This window comes from Acyrthosiphon pisum, chromosome A3 (assembly GCF_005508785.2).
Source record: "Acyrthosiphon pisum isolate AL4f chromosome A3, pea_aphid_22Mar2018_4r6ur, whole genome shotgun sequence".
NCBI classification, from domain to species: Eukaryota; Metazoa; Arthropoda; class Insecta; order Hemiptera; family Aphididae; genus Acyrthosiphon; species Acyrthosiphon pisum.
The window spans coordinates 9282700-9296906 of NC_042496.1; the positions used below are offsets into that span (position 1 = coordinate 9282700).

The 14207-nt window shown below is 27.7% G+C and overlaps 1 protein-coding gene across 1 annotated transcript; it reads right to left on the reverse strand.

Moving 5' to 3' along the window:
* Positions 1–3615: 3615 nt before the first annotated feature.
* Positions 3616–10156, reverse strand: LOC100160401 (protein brunelleschi). The gene is made up of 19 exons (XM_001944539.5): positions 9810–10156; positions 9612–9738; positions 9313–9504; positions 8911–9191; positions 8636–8852; positions 8452–8566; positions 8245–8380; positions 7218–7358; positions 6636–7105; positions 6343–6568; positions 5957–6258; positions 5666–5892; positions 5419–5533; positions 5255–5324; positions 4939–5081; positions 4727–4883; positions 4471–4663; positions 4160–4404; positions 3616–4078 (listed from the first exon to the last, which is right to left on the reverse strand). The coding sequence occupies exons 2-19, from the start codon at positions 9730–9732 to the stop codon at positions 3932–3934; spliced, it is 3498 nt and encodes a 1165-aa protein (XP_001944574.2). The 5' UTR covers positions 9733–9738; positions 9810–10156; the 3' UTR covers positions 3616–3931.
* Between the last annotated feature and the right edge of the window lie 4051 nt (positions 10157–14207).

The following is a 14207-nucleotide window of genomic DNA, read 5'->3' on the forward strand; positions in this document are numbered from 1 at the left end:
ATAATAATGTCAATAAAAACCTACATGCAATAGATATTAATCTCGATATTAATCATACATAAACATTTTATAATAGGCTAATCCACTCATACAATATCATACAAATACGTAATACGTATACACTATACAACATACAATATCAAAACAAATTGCTGCACACTATTGAAACTGGTGAACGAAAATTTGTTATGTCGCAACTCGCAAGTGTGTAAGACGGAGACAACACATGCGGGTATCATATCCTCTATTAAATTCTTAATTATTTTGGGAATTAATTCGTTAGCCGTTAGGACATAAGGTTTTACATCGGATAAATTACTAATCAATTCCTTTAAATAATAATTTTAAATAATTTTAAAAGATGTAGATAAAAATATAAAACATAACATGAATAATAATTTGTTGAGGAATTTCGATTGGCCATGCACCCATGCGCCTCTCCACTAGAAACCCAAAATAATGGCTACGCTATAATCTACAGAATGTTAATCGTACCTTATAACACGACAATTAATTTCATGCCTAATAATTTATAATATTATAATTAATAATTACGTATTTACCATTTTGTTGTTCATATTACTTTGATTGAAAATGTTTTATTGTTTAACCGGAAATGTTTTTCAATTTAAGATCAATACATTTAATTTATACTTGAAATCTAAATATCTTTAATGAAATCTACCCACAAATGTTCACGAAAATACTAGGTAGGCGATACAATAAGTCAATAATCAATATTAGTTGTCATAGTCCATTTTTTCATCTGTTTAATTATGGTTGGCGATTGTTACTACCATAGAGATGGCATGATATTTGTAGGTATATTAGGTAGGTACATGATTTTCCGTTTTATCTGCTATCGCCCGCCACGGATCAAATACATAGACGTGAACAGACTAGAAAATATGACACAGAACTCTGCATAGGCACAACTAGGGTTAAAATTCTGGGGGGGAACTAACAAAACTATTTAAAATAACCCATAGGGGGCTTATATCTAAATCAATAAGGGATATTTGTGGGGGGAGCTAAATCTTAGTCAGGGAGGCTAAGCCCCCCGCTAGTTTCGCTAATGGAACTCTGGCGTTCCACGAATAGAGTATATAGAGCGTGTATATAGACTTGTATTATAGTAGCAGAAGCATTCTTATAAAGCCATAGGGGTGATGTGGGTGCAAGATCCCGTGAACTTATTTTCTCAAGACATTTTATGAAGAAACGCTTTAAAAGAAAAGCTATATTAATATATAATATTATTGTTCATATAGAAATAATTTTAAAAAATCTAGTTTTTTTATTTTAATTCATATTTCATTCAATATGAGTAGAGATCTTATATAGGCTTATATATATACCTTACATGAGCTCTCTTATTATGAGTATAGGTAACCATAACGAAAATAAAGGTACGAATTCGAAGGGCGCATAGTGCATACAAGTTGCATTCCGGTCACCTCCTGGAGTAAAAGGGTCCATCATTTTTATATGAAGTGCCTCCCGACTCCTGACATAGGTACCTACCCTATATTTTATCGTTAATGAAAATGGTCTAGTTGTCCAGGGCAGGTGATTAAATGTATTAGAATTCCTAAATGATTCAAAAATTGTATAAATATATTTAAATAACAGAAATATAATAATAATAATTGTAATATATTTTTATATAAATATATCTATTCATAAATTTAGCTGTATTAACAAATGTTTTTTTATCGACTAATTATATTATTATTTTTAATAGTTGTGTATCATTATTCATTTATATTATTCATTTGTATACAAATAGGTACTATAAACCTAAAACAGATGTTTTTTCATTGTATGTACACATAGTTCTAAATACCTATTTAAAAATATCTATTAAACAATTGTCCATTATTCTCAATTATTTTAGAATGAATTTCTTTTCATATATCGTTAACACAACAACCCAATGCCATTAGGTATAGTTCAACTAGTAAGCGCTTTTCTAACTGAAAATGATGACACTTTCATCCAACTTTTAACTATCATTTTATATTTTTATCAGTTACAAATTTAAATCATGTATTCATGTTAGACATTAGTCCTATATTATATTAGGTGTATATTTTATCAAAAACATAAAATTACTATTTTATGTTCCAACTTTTTTTTTAAATAAAACCTCAAATACAAGGATATTACATCCTTACTCCATAATATACTCTCCCACTATGATAATGCTTCTGTATAGTGTAAGATTATGCCTGTAAATAATTTTAAAATAATAAATAATTATTAATTTGTTAAATTCTTATAAAAATATTTCACTTTTTGGCCCTCTAAAACTTTACAGAACGTGCTTAGGTTCATCATGTGCGCATGCACATGGACCTATGTCAAACTTTGTCAATTTTTTCCATAGCTTCCATTAATCGTTAGACTAGATCATGGGCATCCCTGTGTGGGGAGGCAAGCGGGGGAAACCCCCTACATAAGCCGTGAGATGTTCTGTTTTTGCTAATAAATAAATACATTTTGTTAATTTTGTTAGGCTGTATTTAAGACTAAAATGTTTTCGTGACCCACCTCCCACGAAATTGACCTGTAGACTAGATAAACTGATATTATAATTTGTTATTTATTCCACTTATTCCAATCAAATCTGACATCTAATTGAATATGTTGTTATAATTAAATGCTGAAGATCAGATACAACAATAGACAATTATCTTCAATCATGATAGCTCAAGTTGTTAAAACAAGAGCAATGACTTTCTGAACCCTTAGTCACAACTCTTACACTAAATTTTACTTGTCCATTGTAGGAAATACTTTTTGGTTACTTTTCCAAACTATAAATCACAATACTAATATCCTAGAACTATAATTACGCATCCATTTATTCAGGTTATGAGTTAATTTCTGATGCTAGACTCAATTCCAAATGATCAACAACGGTTAAATTCACAAATGACAAAGTAATACATGATATAACAGAGTATCAAATATGAATTCCCTAAAAACAAATAAACTTATTTGCAAGAAATTATAATATTATTAGGTTAAAAAAAATTTCTTTATACCCAAAATGTTGATTTAAACAGAAAATAAATATATATTATACAATAAAACAATAATAATTCAAAAATACTGACAAAAACAAATATTTGGTATCGTAATAAAAATATTATAAGACAATTTGTATTTAAAAATAAATAACATTTGAACACAAATAAAAATGTAATCATGAAGTAATATATTTATATTTTATACCATTGATCAAATAGTAAATATATAACATGAATATTCTATATCATTGATTAAATACACAATATGAATATTTTAAATCGTTGATTAAATACACAAGATGAATATTTTATTAACATAAATTAACAATAAACAATAAAAAAAAATTAATGTACTAATATAGTAATATTAAAAACAATTATATTTTGTTTTGGAGCATTGTTGACTGGTGTCAAAAAAAGCAAAATTGAGCTTAAAATGGCCTTGTCACTTGAATCCACTCAGGTCAATCATTTAAAATAGTCGTACCAGGTTTAGTTTATTATTCATAATAATAAAGAGTTAGGGTATAAATGTTCTATGCAGTGTGCATAAAAAAAAACCCCTTAGTGTAATGTAAAGTTTAGATAAATGACAATTTAAGAACTTTGATTCATCCCCAGGAATAATTTCATCAACATATTTTATAAATATTAAGTAATATTTTTTTTTAATTTCCTTTACAAACATCGCAATTCTTTGTATTTCATAACAGAGAACAAAATAATCATTATAGAATTAAATTAATGTTTAGTTAAAAGGAATATACCATGGCAGTAAATATTGTAAGTATTTTAACAACTTCTATTATCGTATCTCATTATTTTTAAATATAGGTATAATATATATATTATATATATACAAATAATGAATGAATTAATAATATTATATTTATAATTTATTCAGCAGTAATATCCAACTGTAATGGAGGTATTAATTTCCATATATGCTGCTTTAATGTTTGACACTGTAAATTCAATTTGTATTGACCAGGATAAAAGAATATTACACTACATTCATGATATAACCTATCATGTTCGTTTACCTATATAATATAATAGTTTATAAATGTATAATTATTTTGAATCTTGACTTATCTATTAATCAACCACATAGATGTACTCACTCTAGTAGTATAAGTCTTAGTTGATCCTGTAGTAGCTAATCTATTTCCTAGTTGATTGTTTGTAGTTCCGTTCAGATAGTCCTGATAAAAATTTAGTTCCAATGTAACATCATCCAACGGAGACATAAGAGAATTATGTACCCAAATCTGCAGTTTTAGCTGCTGACCAACAGGATATTGGGATGTTTCTGATAACAGTTTTTCATCACACTCACTGACAATTTTTTCTTCATTTAAATTGATTTCTAATAAAAGTGTGAATTTTATATTACTATAGACTTGATCTACAAATATTTGGTGTAGTAATTTACCCCAATAAATAGGTGATGTGCAAACAATATCAAGCATCTGAGGACACAATGTAAGACCATATAATTTTGCAACACCCCATCTAGGTGGTAAATCATCATAAGAATTAACTGACCATCTCAACAAAACTTGTTCAGCAATATGTTTATTGCACTGGGACACCATATCAGCTTGCCCTTCTTCACCACTACTAACCTAAAATTAAAATTACATTAAATCGGTATAGAATATAGATTATTATTTAATGGGTCATTAAACCTGTTCTAAACTATGAATTAAAAATCTATCAACAGGTACAGGAATTCTGTAAGATTCTTTTTCTTCCATTAAAATACTTTTATTTGTTGCATATTTAAGTTCCATTTCTTGATTAGTAACATTCACGACATCAAGTACCAAATAAAATTGGGAACCCCTAAAATACAAAGATAATAACTGGATTAATAAATAAAATAATACAATAAACTCACGTTTCTGCTTGTAAGACATCCCATCCAGTTACTAATACAGAATTGGAAATATTTAATGATAATGTACATGAAATTATCCGGCAATAACCAGCAGCCATACCTTCTCCTCCAGCATATTTTATTTTAATATTAAATTCAATAACCTAAAGTTAAAGATGCTTAATATTATTTATAAAACAAAATATGCATTATAATTATACAAAAATAATTATGGACCATGAAAAAATTATGTAGGCATAATACTATAATGTATGTATTAAGTTAAGTTAATTTTTAAATGAAGATCTTTATGAATCATAAATAAAATAAATGTTACTTTTAAAGATGTTATATCAGTTGGGCTTCTATATCTCGAACAATTTGAATTTAAACTGCTTTCTCCTGATCTGAAAAATATGATTAATTTTTTTTTTTGTTACATGTATACATAATACAATATATTTTAAAAGATCAAAAATTAAAAGCTTTATCTGAATTTACCGATATGAAGAAGCAGTCATTGGAGACAATCTTTCATTCCTTTGCCTAGGACTAGGTAATGATGGATATGAACTTGGACCTGATATAGTTAGGCTACTTTTCAAACTATTTAATTCTAAAGTAATGAAAATAGTAATATGAAATACAATATTTAATTAATATAAAGTCAAGATGTTAACTTAATTATAATAAACAATTGAATGCATGATACTTTTTAATCAAATATTATAAGTTAAAACAATATTACCTGCAAGTGGATACTGGTTGCTGGAAAGGAAATTTAAAGCACCAGTTAAGTGAATCCCTAACACAATTTCTGATTTAGGGATAATTGGCAAATAATCTTTTATATTTTCAGTATCAACTTTAATTATGCTATTTTTTAATGAATGTTCAATAGTCGATTCAATTGATATTTCTAAAAGATCAATAGAAATTGATCCAATATTTGATATTTTAAGGTTATAATCCAGACTAAAAATGTAAAAAATAATTAGTAAACAAATAAAGACTAAAAATGGTTTTATATTTTATATACCTTTCACCAGCAAATAATGTAACATTAGATATATTATCATTTTTTGAGTCTAAAATGAATGCTTCCAGAATGGGCATTGACGGAATAACTTGTACATTATATGTGGTTTCTGGAACATTTGTAATATTTTTTAGACGACAATTTGATTTTACTCCTAACGTATGTGTTGAATATCCGTTAATTTCAATTTCTCCGACTTCTTTGGGTATACCGGTTAATACAACATTTTGATAACTAATTTCTGGAGGTAAATTTATAGAAAATGGAATACTTTCAAAGACAGCTCCATTAGTTAATAGAAGCTAAAATAAAAAAGTCCATTGGATACATTTTTTATAATTTATAACATTATGGTAATAATATTAATAAATAAATAATGCACTTACAATATTTGTTACTTCTAATTCAAAGTTTAATGGATTACTGAGTTCTAGTATAACTTCACAAGGTTCATCTATAACCCAAACATATTCCATTTTATTACTTTTAATATTATATTTTTCCATTGACCCAAACTTCAATGGAGTAAATAAAAATGGACCAAAATCTTCCTTAGCTTTTACTAATTTATGTGGCCTTAAGTGAAGTTTTAAATTTTGAACAGAAAAGTTCCTAAAATAGATTATAATATTATAAATAATATATCAATATATTAATTTGTCAAACTTAAGTTTCCTACTCGGGTTGTGGTATGTTTAAAAGATTTGCCGGAGGTATTACAAGTCCATTATCCAATACAAGAGGAACAGGAGAACCTTCACATTGTGCAGATAATACAGACAGTTGTGTAGCATAAGCACTTCTTTCTATTTTATCCATCATCCACCACATAGTTTGTAATAAGAATGTACAATGCCTTGTTGCTAAACTAGCATTTCCAACTCTTTTTGCAGCCAATACAATTTCATTGACTACTTGACGTTGTAATTCAGGCCATCCAAATTGTCCTCCGGTTACATAATCATTTGGATCTAAAGATAACTTATGCCCTGGCAACATTTTTAGTAATAACTGATAGCATTGTTCCCACGAGGTGTGTGGATTACTTGCAGAAACATATCTTTTTGAGGCCAACCATTGAAAAAATGATGCTTTACGATGAAAACCAATTTCTGAATATAACTCAGCTAATTTCATTAAACGTTGTATCTGTAAATTGAATAATATTTTTAAACTTGTTTGTATTAAAATAAATTAAGTATAATGCAATTAAGTATTTATTTATTTTTATAATAATATATTGAAAAAAATTTAGATTTACTTTCTCCTCGTCAGTCAAAGTCAAGTTTACAGGTAAAACATTTTGTAAAAAATAATGGACATGTATAAAATGATGATGGTCAACTGCTATACGAGCAGCTTTTAGACTTCCTTCGGTTAATACTACTCCAGCATTTAAATACTAAAAGATAAACAAATATATTATATGCGTATACTATATACATTTTTGCACTTAAACAAATTGCAGTACTAATTATTTTCCATGCTTGTGGGGGAGAAAAGTTAATATGAGTATTTAGTTGCAAATCACTTATATATTTATTAAATACCTAATCTAAGGTAAGATGAGTCAAGTATCCTAATATATTTTATATTTTTACTGACAGTGAATATGAAGTTTTATTAACACTTTATAAATAATATGGTATAAATATCAGTCATTTGATAAAATTAAATTTTATAAGACAGGATTTTGTACTTATTTATTGGAAATGTTTTTTTATACTGATTAGAGATTAATAGAGCCCGGATTTATTTGCATTTAAAAAGTGTCAAATTTGAAATTACATGCATTATACATTATAAAATGTGATTTTTTAAAAAGAACCACACTTTTACACCAAGAAAAGTAGGTACTAGATATTCACTGTCAACAATTTTTTTCTCCTTTAAAATGACTTAATGTATTTAATATTTATCATAAATTAAAATAGCTAATTTACTAAAAACCCATTAATATGCCTGTTATATGCATTTATGACCAAATATGCAATAATCCTCTAAATATACAAAATATACATAATAAAATTTGGTGCTTAAATTTGGTCTAATATGAACCGTGGATATTTTAAAATCCCCTACACTTAGCAAATGCATATAATTCTGGGCTAAAGAGATTACAATACAAGCTAATTTCAGTTTAATATTTAGATATTGTTTAGTTTAAAACTTTGATTGTATGTTTTAGAATTATTTTAATTTTGATCACCGGAAAATAACCAAACAGCATGTCTGTGTTTAAAGAATTAATATTTTATAACATTTTTACCTGCTACAGTGCTACTTACTTTACTATAGTGTTTGAGAGCTTCACCATAATTCTTATAAATGTCATCGACACTAAGTAAATTCTGAGGCATTGTAGACCTGACAACATTATCATCTAATGAAACAAAACCAGTATTTGTGGATAATGGTCTAAACCTTTAAAGTAAATTTACAATTATAGAAAATATCATACAATAAGTAATAAACAATAACTAGTGAAAATATACTTGAATCTAGAATGACGTTCTTGTAGTGAAGCATTTCTTTGAAAATTCGATTTTGTCTGTTGATTTTGAGGTTGTAGTATCATTAATGATGTTGCACATAACCCTTCCAAACATCCTTTAAATAGAATAATAGTTATATCAATAAATTCAAAATGTACTTTATTTTTTATCTATTTAAAATTACCTCCTAACCAGAGCCAATCATTACAAGATCGTAGTGTATCTATAGCAGTCTGATAGAAATTAAGAGCATCGTTTAAAAAACCAGTTTGCAGATTCAAATCAGCTAAATGCTTGGTTACACGTCCCATGCAACGTTTCTTATTAGCTCTAGACTCCATGTCCAAACCAATAATATTACGTTTTTCAAATGGAGCAATTAATAAAGTTGCTTTATCAAACTAGGAATAAAAATTTCAGATACCAAAAATATTTATAATTTCCAATAGCAATAAATACTTTTTCTTTTGATTTTTCCAGACGTTTGGCATCCAATACCCAAAACAAAGAGGACAAAAATTCATTTAAATGCATTTCAATTGAAGGATTTGGATCATTATCACTAGCATAATATACATCTCTCGACTTGAAATTTGATGGTGTACTTAATTCTGGAGAGTTTGGAGCATTTACACCAAATATAATACATCGTGAATCATATAGAGTAGACTGATATTTAACTTTTAAACTCTCATGTAATCTACATATTTCATTTAACTCAACTTGAAGTTTACATTTAGCTAAAAATATAAATGCACATACATTGATGATGTATAGTATTTCATTTTCATAAAATCTATACAAAGGTTTTTTTTAAATAATAAGCATATTATAATATTTAAGTAATAAATAAAAACTTACAAACAGTTATAAGACCCAAAAGCCGACGATGTGTTTGAAAATCACCCCAATCATTATTACCAACTGGATACTCTTTGATATATCTTGCTTGAACACATCGTTCTGTACCGGTACCATCTACTACACGTAATTGATTTATCCGACATATACGTTCAAAAAGACGGTTAAAATTTTTTGATGATAATTCTTCCCCTGAAGACAATACATTTCTTTCGTTCATGAGACAATAATAACAATGAGTAAATAACAAACACAAATTAAAAACATAAATTATTAACATGTACATATTAATTATTTACCCAGGTGTTTCACCAGTATAAGTAGAGTACCGTGATCATACACAGTCATTTCATAGTCTGGATGTGACATGTTTGGGTCTTGCGTTGGAGTCGACAAAATGGCACTAACTGAAGATCTCATTGAATCCTGAAATTCAGTACGGACATGCCCATTCAAAATATTAATGATACAACCATTCATTACAAGCTGATGCTCACCTGATTTTATATCCACTCTTAAACAAATACAATGGTTGAGGACGAGAACAAAATGGATTTATTCAAGTAAATTGTTATCATTATTTAAATCGTAGACAATTCAATTTTTCAAGAGAACGAAATAATTATAATAGGTACTTAATAGTTAATACTCGATCATATAAATATTTCACTGATCAGTCGTATATTTTATATTTATTACAAATTGCCAAGTGTCAACTGTCAAGTTTGTTTTTATACTTCGTATTTTCGTTTGAATTTCAAACTTTTGATAGAGTTATAGAGTTTCCTATCTACTCCAAAAGTACAAAAACAAAACAGCCTGCAATATCGAAGTAGATAATAAACTTGATTGCTAATTTTACTGTTGATAACGCCACAGAATAGATATATACTGTGATAACGCCATATCGGTGGATTTAGTACTCATGAGTCATAAAGGAATAATAATAATAAAGGAATAATTCCATAGACCTATAAAATGTATTATAGGTCTATGAATAATTCCAACTTATATCTTAAATCGTGGTAATTAGTAAAACTATATTGTAGTCACGTCAGTCCACATAATATTAATATATTATATTATCCTGTATTATTGTTTTACCTATAATCATAGGCGCAAATAGATGGGGGGGCTTTAGGGGCTAAGCCCTCCAAACATTTCCTACATTTTGTTTTAAGCCTATTCAATATTATCAAAGTAAGGCTTTAGCCCCCCTAAATCCCAAACGCTATTTGCGGCTATGCCTATAATGTAAAAGTGTGTAGTTCTTAGTATAATGTATTAATGAGTTATTAGGTAATCTGTGTGACTAGTACACTACACTACAGCACGGTTAGGTTATAACTCAATATGCGCAATTAAGGCGGCTGGAGGGGGCTTGGGGTGCATTGGCACTTGACAGTTAGCATCTCCATTTTTAAAATTAGCAACCTAATTGTTGGTATTTATGTATCAAAACCTCTGCGTGCAAAAATTGTATTATTTTTATTTTCTATGAAACCCGGTCGGCGATCATATCACAGAATAACTATTGTCTATTTCTGTGGTCATATTATTATTATTACGTTTAGCGTTTAACAGTTATCGCCAGTGGCGTACCCATGGGGGGGGGGGGGCAAATGGGACATTTTAACCTATGTTTTACACTGTGTTTTTAACATTGTGATTCAGAAGTGAATTAAATGTAGATAACTTAATATAGCATAATATACATATAAATAGATATAATAAATACATTAATTTAAGTAATATTATTGTTATTTATTTAAGTATTATATATATAGGTATTCTTAATAGTTAATAGACATGTAGACCAATTCACCGGTAAAAATAAGCGTCGTTTAGAATTTGTTTTATTAACTATAAAATATAAATATTGCGATATATTGTGTTGTATCGCAAATGTATATATGTTGTAAATTGTTTTGTACTGCCCCTATACGTCCCCGCAAAAAAAAAAATTATGTACTGGATCCACCACTGAGTATTGCGGAATATGTACTAAAATTATTTAATCATAACAAACTTTAGAACACAATACCTACAGCATTTCAGCCCCCCTGCGCACATCTAATTCGGACAAACTTTGATTTAAGACTTGGACATCCTTAGACAGTTTTCTGGGGGGTGGGAGTTGAATCTATTTTTTAAGTCAATAATTAACCTATGCGTACTTTTCAATAGTTTGGGTGAACTTAAGTCAATTTTACTGACTTTATTTTTTTTTTAATGCAATTACATTAACAAAAAGTTTTTTAGCATATGGCTTCGGTAAACACTAAATAATAAATAGATAAATAGTTAAATATATAATTTAAATTTAATATTCAACAATAGCCGATGTTTCTATAGTGTGTTTATGTGTAGATAATAATAAATAATTAATATATCTTTTACTTGGGTCAATTACACGGCCGCGTCAACAATGACAGGTTTCTCATAATTAAAAATTAATTAAACTAATTAAAAACTTTAATACAACTAAATCGATTGCAGCAATATAATATAAAAATCATACAACTATAATATTATAATATCAATATATTGTTTTAAATTTAAATCAGAAAAAACCAAATATCAATATATGTAGTCTACGTAGAAATGAAATTAAAATTTTTCATTTTGATTTCAAGCCCTGCACTATTCAGTATTATTACTAATCAGTATTCAAAGTTCCAAGATTTTGATTTGATACATTTAAAATAATATATTATATCCAGATGTATACAGGTAAACAGGTTTTTACAAGTATAATTGATTGAACTTTTTTTTCTATATTATAATTTTTAACTAATAATATAGGTACTATAATATTAGTAACATTAATAATGAAATAGTAATGAAGACTGTATACATTTCAGGTGGTACTCACACTAACGATTAGATCTGTCAAGTGTTCAATATTAAATAACTAATAAGTTATTTCTTATAAAACATTATTGCTCCAAAAAGCTATCACTGCATCATTATTATAAATGTCCAAAAAATGCAGAGCTAAGTACCTCAGTTTTTTTTATTGAACTTGCGCCCATGAGGATAAGGTAGATATAATTTAAAATATTATTATTATGTATTAGGTATCTAATGTGGTAAGTGGTGATACTGTGACAGGTTAGGACTTCTGTATATAGTTCTGTACATCTATAATCGTGGTTCTGTATCAACTATCATAGATAAAAGATTAAATCGTGGTCTATTTCACGAATATATAAAAAAAATAGTAACGGAAAAATATAGATATTGAATAACTAAAAAAAAGTGTAAAAAACTTTATAAATAGTTTTGAAATAATGAGCAGGTAGTATAGACTATATGTATTAATATTTTACATTTAAAAAAGAATTACCCACTATAATATGATAATTATTCGATTACCCTATCGGCCTATCCCACGGTCTTGTATTATTTTAGTACATAATAGATTATAGATAACATTATAGACATAGATGCAATTTAAACTTTTGACTTGGGGGGGGGCTGAATATGCGAGCAGACCATTGCAATATAGCATATTAAAATTGTATGTCATAGGTTTTTTTTTTTTTGGGGGGGGGGGGGGCTACAGCTACGTTTGGGGGGGCTTAGCATCCCCAAGTCCCCCAATTTTTGCTTATGATTATAGATACGATTTTGAAAACTATACTGATCACTGGGAATTTTCAATGTTGACCTCTCGAATACATCAACTAGATTAACTTTCCCGTCAGAAAATTTACCAACATTTTCGTCTACCGTCAAATGGTCATATTTGGGGCAGTGGTACAACTTAGACCAATATCATATGTTATTATTTTTCGCGCCATAAGGCCATGGAATCAAGTGATAGCGTTATCACACTATTTAAAATATTTTTTTAGAAAAATTTTCTTCAGAACAAACTTTAAGTGAAAGTGAAGATCAAAAATTATAAGTAAGTATATTTAATATATATAATAAAATAATGCAAGGAATTTTTTGAAAAATCAATTTTTTTGCCCCAAGTTAAACTTTTATGTCACAACTTGGGGCAAGCAAAAAAAATAAAAAATAAATATGTAGGAGTTCAAGAAAAAACTCAAATCAATAATATTTTCATGAAAAAAAGTAAGACCCAGATTTTTTGTAATTACATGAAATTCCATAACTTAAATAGTTTTTAAGTTATCAACAATCGTAATTTTAAAGTGCCCCGAGTAACACTATTTGACGGTACTTATTGTGTACACAGACACAAAATATACATACATCAATATAAAATACTAAAATCAATACATTCATCGCTCCGCTCACTGCTCAGCAACTAAAACTAGAATTGATAAGAAATCGTTACTTAACTCGTGAATATCGGAATTTCGTCAACATATTAACTTCAAACGCTCTTAAAATTTCTGCTCATCTTTGTTTGTAAATTCCAGTATTAAAAATTTGTGAGGAACTTTAGTACATAACATTTTCAAACTTTTTGACCGAACAACAATTATTTGAACAATATTTTCCAAAGAGTCAAAATATTAAATCATGTCTAGTATATGCTAATATAAATATTTTGAGAAAGTCTCAAGTTGACCAAAAATATGTAAGTATAAAAATAAGAGAAAGAGAAAGAGTCACGGGTGAGTAGGCGACCCTCGGAAGATGTGAAAACATATTTATGATTTTAGAAATATAGATTTATTATATTTAATTTGAAGTAAATATTTTTAATTTAAAACACGTGCTTTCATATTATTTGTAATATAGGATTGAAAATGTTTAAGAATTATATTTGTTCAAATTTTATTTTTAACAACACAAGGAGATAACTTTTAAACTTTAATAGAATAAAATATTTAAAATATAGGTAAGCTTCGTATATATTTACACGCATACATATAACAGTGACAGACAAATAAAACTAAAAAAAAGTGAGCTAG